The sequence below is a fragment of the Rhincodon typus genome, unplaced genomic scaffold, assembly GCF_021869965.1.
Source record: "Rhincodon typus isolate 14 unplaced genomic scaffold, sRhiTyp1.1 hic_rhity00008272, whole genome shotgun sequence".
In the NCBI taxonomy this organism is placed as follows: domain Eukaryota; kingdom Metazoa; phylum Chordata; class Chondrichthyes; order Orectolobiformes; family Rhincodontidae; genus Rhincodon; species Rhincodon typus.
The window spans coordinates 1-8,585 of NW_025973910.1; the positions used below are offsets into that span (position 1 = coordinate 1).

Genomic DNA, 8,585 nt, shown 5'->3' on the forward strand with positions numbered 1-8,585 from the left:
GTTAAACAGGTGGGCCTGCATCACTTTGTTTTTCGCCTCATTGTTTGTCTGTCCCCAGCCCAAACTCCACACAGACAGTCACCTGAGGCTGGAATCAAACCCGTGTCCCTCAACAGTGCTAACCATTGAGCCACCATGCCGCTCCAAACATTCTTTCAATCTGTACTGTGTCAAGTCCTCTCAAAATCTTGTATGTTTCAACACCACTTCATTATTCTAAAGTCTAATTGATGCAGGCCCACCTGTTTAACCTTTTCTCATAAAATACGTGCCTCATTCCTGAAATTAATCTGATGGGACCTATCCAGAATCTAGGTAATTTTGGAAGTTAAAATCAATGTACTACTATCTCACCCACCACTCTATTTAGGACCTTAAACTGAGGTCCACCAAGACCTGGAACTTGTCAGACTTCAGTTCCAGTCATTTTCGCAGTACTTTTTCTGTAGTGCTTGTTTTAATATCCTATTTCCCTTTCACCACTTACTTACAATTTTGCGGTATTGTATATATTCTGTACGATGAAGAAAAATGTAAAAGATCCATTCATTTTGATGGAGGATCACTGGACCCAAAACATTAACTCTGCTTTCTCTCCATAGCTGCTGCCAAACCTGCTGAGTTTGCCCAGTATTTTTTATTTTGATTCATTCAACCCATACATGATTTCCTTATTTTCAATTATTAATTCCCCATGCTTGCTGTCTGGAGGGCCAATACTTACTTTACCGTGAGCAGGATGCAAGTTTAGTTTTTCCCTAGTATCATCTGTTTGATGGCCATCAAGGAAAAACTTTGACTTTATTTTTTGGGTATGGGAAGAACAGGTTTGTTGAATGGGCTCCACAAAAATGCTGCCAATCTTAATTTCCACCATCATGCCACCCCATGGATTTGTCTTCTTATGACCTAGAGATCCATGCTAAAAGCACAACTTCTCCCCAAGAGAAATGCTGTAGAACTATCACTAATTAAACAATGCAACTTAGACAAAAAGGTTTGATTATAAATACGGATACAGAAATTTATATTTGAAATATAACAATAAAGACCAAATATGTAAGTTTAAAATTGGAACTGAATTGCATCTGTATGTCCTGTTTCTATTATCATCAAGTTTCCAACTTTGCTTTATATGAAGATTGTACTTGGTCTTGACTGCATAAGAGAACTGTTATGGAAGTATCCTGTTGACAATGTAAAATTTTTGTAGGTGTCAAATCGACATTGGTTTAGTAGTCACATTCAAATTTCTGAGTTAGACTGTTGCTGGGACATGTTCTGCTCCAGAGACATCAAAAGGGGTATGTGCCTTTAAAGGTGGCATGTTTCAGAAAAGACGGTAATCCAAGAATCTAGCTGTTTGATCAGGATGTGAAAGACCCTGTAGTAGTATTTGAAGAAGAACGAGGTTGTTTTCTTGGTGTTCTGGCTAACATTTATCACTCAACTCTCACCACTAAATAAGCACAGATAATCTGGTTATTGCTGAGTGCGGAACCTTACTATGCACAAAAAGGCTACCACATTTGTCTATAATGTACATTGATTACACAAAATAAATACCTAAATGGTTATAGGAAGACATCTTTGGGTCATCCTGAAGAAGTCAATGGTACTAAATAAATGCAAGATTTTTTTGTTGGAAACCAAATGCAGAGGTGTTTTTAACGAATTTTTACCCTATCTTACAAATAAGGCACTAATAATTCTCTTTTGGGCCTTAGGACATGTTTGTCGACCGTTTAGTATCGCAAATGGATATACTGCGAGAACAGATTGCAATGTATGAAGCCCAGTATATTGCACAAGTAGAAGAAACGAAAGCAGCACGGAAAACGGTGGCAGAGGTGAGATAACAATCCTTACCACAACTGTAGCTGTTACACAAGTTGTGTGTGCAAACCATTGCTGTGGGAAAGAAAGTGTTGGTAGCTTCTGACAGCCTGGTGGTGAGAAATTCACAACCATGGAACTTGTACTTTATAAAAATATTATGGATCCTGGTGTAGAGTTTACCTTTTGTTTGGTCAAATTCTTTGATGTCAGCATTTGCCTCATTGCTTAAACAGAACAGTAATTTACCCATTTTCAGAGGTCATATTAAGAACTGATTATATTACAGCTACAGACCTTCGATCACTACCCATATAGTACAATGCAGCATAAGCAAATTGGGTTATGCTAGTGCTCCTGTGCTCATTTCTCTCATTTAGCATTAGTAGTATGTGACCTAGAATGCAACTACAGAATTCCTGTCACTGTTGACTGCCTTATGAATTATAATGCTAAGAAGATCATTAAAAAGTGCTTTCATTATTAATTGCAGCTTTCTTCTCCTTTTGTAGAGTCATATAGCATGGAAACAGACCCTTTGGTCCAACTAGTCCACGCCGATCATGTTCCCAAACTAATCTATCTTTCAAATTACTTCTCAGGCAGCCATGGAGATTGAGGCAATTGGCTATGAGAAGAAACAACTAATAGAACAGTGGACCAGTAGCCTAATTGGGATGCAGCGACGTGATGAGGCATACGCTGCAATGCAGGAAGCCGTCAGGTATAGTTCAGAATCTAAATAAAATGATATTAGTTCAGCAGAATAACTATGGTAAGAAAATTCTTTTCAGTGTTCAAAAAACATGTTTCATTGTTTATGTTTGGCTCTGCTTCTCATCCAGTATTGCATTGCAATTTTTTATTGTTCGTTACTATAACTATCTGATGGAAAACTAATGAAATTGGTTATAAATTCTTTTAGAGCTGTTTCCTGACAGAACCCCAGCTAACATGAACTATCAGGTTCAAAACAGAAGTCTTTAAAGAAGAAACACTTCTTTCTGTGAAAGTGTTCACTTTTAATTTTTGACATGTATATCTAAAAGTTTATATATTAAATTTGTACTTGGGCATGAATGCATAAACATGCCAACTTGTTGGCAATGATGTAGCATATTATCCATGTGCTTTTCCATTATTATACTGCACATTTTGGCTGTTTGTAGACCTGTTGCTGCTTCTAATAAACAGAACAAAAAAAGGTAGTTGAGAGGTAGGCAATGTTTACTTATGAGTGCATAGATATTCCTCTATTTGATTAATATCATTGTGTTTATTTAGCAAAATTGGATTGGTTTTCCTGTGTGTGTGTACAATAATTTGAAAACGACACTTAAGGTATCATTTACCAACCTGTATACTTGTTTCTATCATATATGTTAAGTTTTCTAAATTATCATCAAATGCTTCTCACAAAAATGCATCTTGATATTTTCTGCATGTTATTGCATAATTAATATTACAGTTAAGTATTGCATTTATTGATTTTAAGCTAATTTTAGTTTCCAATCTTTGAAAACCAACTGTATTTTTCAGTGTTCCTCCTTTTTTTTAATTCAAAATCTGCTTAACAGTAAGCTTTATTAGCTCTTGTGGCACAGTAGTAATTTCTCTGTCTCTGGGGCAGAATGCCTGGTTCAATTCCCACTTGCCATTGAGCTGAGTCATAACATGTCAAAACAGGTTAATTTAAAAATTACTTTAACCATAATCCTTATATAATCGTTGGCTAGTTCCTTTTCTATCAATGTATGATAAATTTTGTTGATTCTCTGTCTTTCATTCAGACAATCAAGGCACAAGTTGGATACATTGAAGACTGAAATGCTTGCCTATAATACCTTCATTATGAAACAGGAAGAGAAGAATGAGTTTCTAACAATTAATCTGAACAGATTGACAAATGATGTTAATATGACCCAGAAAATGATAGCGCAGAACTTAGCGAAGCAGGAAGCATTAAAACATGAATATAGCACCTACACTCGGACACTACATGAAACAGAACGTTTGCTCAACAAAGCTTCATTAGTAAGAGCATTGACATCATGAATACTATTAATACTGTTTAACCAGATGCTTCTTATTTTTTGACCTCAGACAGTTAACAGAACATGCCAAATATTCATGAAAATTTTATGTACAGAGATGGAAGGCAATTAGCTAGAATGCTTTCACCCACCTTCTTTGGCTGTAACCCAGCACTGTCACTTCTTTACTCATTTTGTCCAAACAATGCCCAAGGTGGACAGAAATAGCAGCCAAATTGAGGAAACAAAATTAGATGTCAGCCTTGGTAATTATTATTTAAAACATGTGGAGTTATTTGGTAGCAAAGATTTGTTTTTGAAGGGAATGACAAATCAAATTGTTGTAATGTTTTAGTGCAACTTTATAAAATACATTTTTAAATTAATTTTCAATTAAAATTAAGAATGAAACTTCATACTTAATGCAAATTTAGAAAAAGATTTCCCCAAGTTGCTTAGTGCATTTGAGCCTCATTAGATTGTCCCTTCACATTGGTAGGATGTAGTTCAGGAGTAATTAAAAGAAAGAAGGAAAAGGAAGCATACCATCTAAATGATGAGAAGATGCACAGCTACAAAATGCAGAGAGATCTGGGTCTGCTAGTGCATGAATCATAGTAGGTTAGTGGGCAGGTATAGAAAGCTAATAGAAGTTGTGTTTTAATTAGAGGTTATGATTCAGTTATACAGGGCATTGTGAGGTTGCATCTGGAATATTGTGTACAGTACTGGTCACCGTACTTACAGAAGGATGTTAATGCTTTAGAAAAAGTTCAGAGAAGGTTTACTGGACTAGTACCTGGAATGAGAAGATTGGCTTATAAGGAAAGGCTAGGCCTTTTATCCTCTGGAGTTCTGAAGAGCCAAAAGTGATTTAATTGAAACATATAAGATCCTTGACAGGACGGATGTCAAAAGGATGCTTCCTCTTGTTGGAAATCTAGAACTTGGTCATCATTTACAAATAAGGGGCTGCCCATTTAAGACAGAAATGAGGAAACATTTTTTCTATCTCAGAGTGTTGAGAATCTTTGGAATTTCCTTCTTCAAAAGGCAGTGGATGCAGAATCTTTAAATATTTTCAAGGCAGAAGTAGATAGATTCTTGATTATCAAGGAGATGAAAGATTATTGAGGGTATGCAGGAATGTACAGTTGAGGTTAAAATCAGATCAACCGTGATCGTACTGAATGATGGAGCAGGTTGAAAGGCTGAGTGGCCAGCTCTTGTTCCTTGTTCATATGTTTGTAATCTGTTGAGTCTCCCAATCAACTGTGCTGCTGTGGAGAAGTGCCCAACAAAGGCCACTACCTCCTGAAGAAGGAGACAGGATAATCAGAGGCAGATTACCAGTGCCTCTTCTTTTGAACAGAAAAGCAGCTGGCTAAAAAACAGTATAATCAGAAAATGATAGAGGTTTGCTCATCTCTCTTCCAATGAATGATTCAGGAGAGACAAAAGAGACAATAAAATACAAACAGACACATTCTCTCCCCAGAATATCCAACGATAGATAACTCCATGGAAAGATTAAATATAAAACATTATTTGAGTGAACCATGGTTGTTCTTTTGACTTTTCAATACAATGAACTTGAAGAATGAAGACTCACTGTGATTCTTTCCTAGGACAAGAACATTCGCCAAAGTGAGATAAAAGTACTACAGCTACAAATAGAAAAGGAATATACAACAAAGGTTAAACTGGAAGATGAAATTATGGCAAAATTGGAAAGTGAGTTGACAATGAATCAGGCAACAAATTACTTGAAACGTTTGGGTGACAAGCTTCGAATCCAGAAACGACAGTTGGTATGTAAAGATCTGTATATAACATATTTACAATGCTGCCCATAATTTGTCTGAATATGGCATTCCTAATTCACAAAAGTATGTATAAAAACTCACAAAATATTGCTTTGTGAGATGCTTTATTCATATATGAAGTTCAGGTGACCCCATAAAAGATTTTATTTGCTATGCAATAACGTTTTTAAAATGACATTCAGTGAGAATACCAAGAAATGAACACACACACACACACACACACACACACACACACACACACACACACACACACACACACACACACACACACACACACACACACACACACACACACCTCATCCAGTGTCACATCTGCTCCCCATATATAAATTATCTTTTATGAATCTGTTTGGATACACTTCCTGGGCAGGTGGGATTAAACCCAAATCTCCTGGCCCAGAAGCAGGGATGTTACCACTGCAAGACCACCACCTTCCCCCCTACCCTTTTTTGGGTGCCTGTTTACAATTTGTTTTCAAAGGACTAACGTGATAAATATTTTCTAATTAACCTGTTCATGGATGTTATTACAAACCTCAGGGTCACAAAGCCATGTCTCCTGGCTCAGAGTTAGGACATCTGCCACTGTGCCACAAGAGCCCCTCCCTGTTTATGATGCTTAGACAAATAATAGCTATCATCTGCTTCTCTTAATTTTAAATTAACCTTAGTACTAACAAAATTAACGATGTTTATAACATTCTAGCAATATTATGAAGACAGATTATTTGATTTTGTATCACGTTGCTGTTTACAGGATCTAACTGTGGCTACTCCATTTCTGTACATTACATCAGTGACTGCACTTCAGACATATATTTTAATGACTATAAAGCTTCTGTTCATTCTAAGTGCCTGGTGAATAAATGTAATGTATCTAATGCTCATCTGCTCTAAATTTTCTATGTTCATTCCTTTTTCCCTAAATTAAAAGTATAGACAGCGCTTACTTTCCATATCCCACAAAAATCTTTTAAAAAATGTTTTTTCTGATTGATGTAATGTTCAATATGATTTCTGATCTTTAAAAATAGAAGCTTTCAAGACAAGGTGCACAGTCATATCAGGAGTGCCATGTTTATATTAATGTGCTGTTATATTTGTCAAAGCCTTTGGTTCAAAGTAATTATCAAACTGTGAAAATAAACTTGCAATGCATGAACAATTTGTGTGCAAAAGGTTTGCTCACACACGTAAAGGCTAAATCTTTAGGCATAAAGTTTATTTCATCTTCTTACTGATTTTTGCACATAGTTATACACAAAAGAAACCAGCAAAGTAGATTACAACAGCTACTACACAATCATTGCTGACAGTAAGGGGCTTCTGATTAAGCTAAAATAAAAATGTTTTTCTATTGAGAGATTTATGAATAACTGAATTTTGCAGTACATTTGTATGATTTTTGGTTTCTTTAAGTGATACCACTACAAAAATAGAAAACAAAACATTGTTTTTGGAAAATATGTGGAACAGAAGTTTGAACCAGTATTTCAGCTCTAACTTAGTACATAGGATGCATGAGTGATATTAACAGATCTTCTGAACTAATAGCTTGCATGTGGATTCTATATGGTCTTAACTTTATTTGCAAAAACAAACCAGAAGGAAAAACTACACTTAACGAATAGCACAAACCTTCTCCTCTTTTAACTTTAATGTGGTTCCTTAACACTTATTTACCAGGATCATTTATAACTATTTAGTTTCTTACAGTGAACTTTTACTAAAAATATTTCTTATCTTCTTCATAGGAAATCGATTATGCAAAAACAGAAAATGAATATGCTCAAATAAATCTGGAAATTAATGACCGGACAGCAGAACTGACCAGGTTGCAGAAAACTCTACAAGAACAGTACAATGAATTGAATGAGAAAAACAGAGTTATTTCATTAAGCGAGAAAGAAATTGCTAAACGACTGCTTGCCATTCAAAATAAACAGTCGGTGCTTAACATACACAACAAGAGGATTGCACAACTGATAGCAGAGATGGGTGTAAGTTCAAGAAGCAAGTCTAAATTCCACTGTGAACTTTGGAATAAAATAGCAATTTATTTTTAATTTTCCCTGTAATAATATCTAGATATTTTAGTTTTTGAAAATGAAATATTATATAGCTTTAAAATAAACTTGTACAGTACAGGAACATTAGCATCTCATGTGATTATCTCTGAATAGATGTATTAAGATTGTCCTTAGGCCTTTCTCACCCAAAATTATCCTGTGATCCTCCTCTTGCACTCCTAGTCAATTTTTGTGTTTCATTCAAAAAGGTTTGTTTGCTTTGAAAATTCAACACGTACTCTTCTTCAAAAAAAATCAAAATCAAAAAAATGTATTTGCAGATACATTCTATTTTGTTCAAAAAGCACACTATTTATAGACAGTCAATGTGGCATTTTATAAATTCCTACTTTAGAAATAAAACCAGTCTGACTCCAAACCAAAAGACAAACAGATTCTAAACAAGGCCTCATGCCTAACATGCATTGTCCAACCTAAAATATCGCCTCTTCTTTACACTGATAAAAGCTGTAGTTCTCTTAGGGCAGTGACTTGAAAGAAATTCGGGGATTTACATATGCATATTAAAAACTTCTAACTTAAAGATTTAACAGCATTTTAGGTTTGTTTAATACATTGTCATCAGTGGTGTGACCCTTTGATCTTTTACTTATAAATTCTGTCTCTGATACTACGTCTCTCACTAACACCTGAAGAAGGAGTGAGGCTCCAAAAGCTTGTGAGTTCAAATAAACCTGTTGGACTATAACCTGGTGTCATGTAATTTCTGATCTTATTCTCAGCATAGCTGTCTGATTTGCAGTGACGAATGCTGCGAAATTCAGTAGGCTATAGATGTTTAGATTGCACAGTGTAAAATC

At 35.4% G+C, this 8,585-nt stretch overlaps 1 protein-coding gene across 1 annotated transcript; it reads left to right on the forward strand.

Moving 5' to 3' along the window:
- Window positions 1–1,727: 1,727 nt before the first annotated feature.
- LOC125482284 (coiled-coil domain-containing protein 40-like) lies at window positions 1,728–7,695 on the forward strand (the record flags this gene model as incomplete). Its single annotated transcript, XM_048594333.1, has 5 exons — window positions 1,728–1,850; window positions 2,439–2,560; window positions 3,627–3,870; window positions 5,498–5,680; window positions 7,450–7,695. Coding segments are annotated over 5 exons (918 nt in total), but the record flags the coding sequence as incomplete, so codon positions are not given.
- Between the last annotated feature and the right edge of the window lie 890 nt (window positions 7,696–8,585).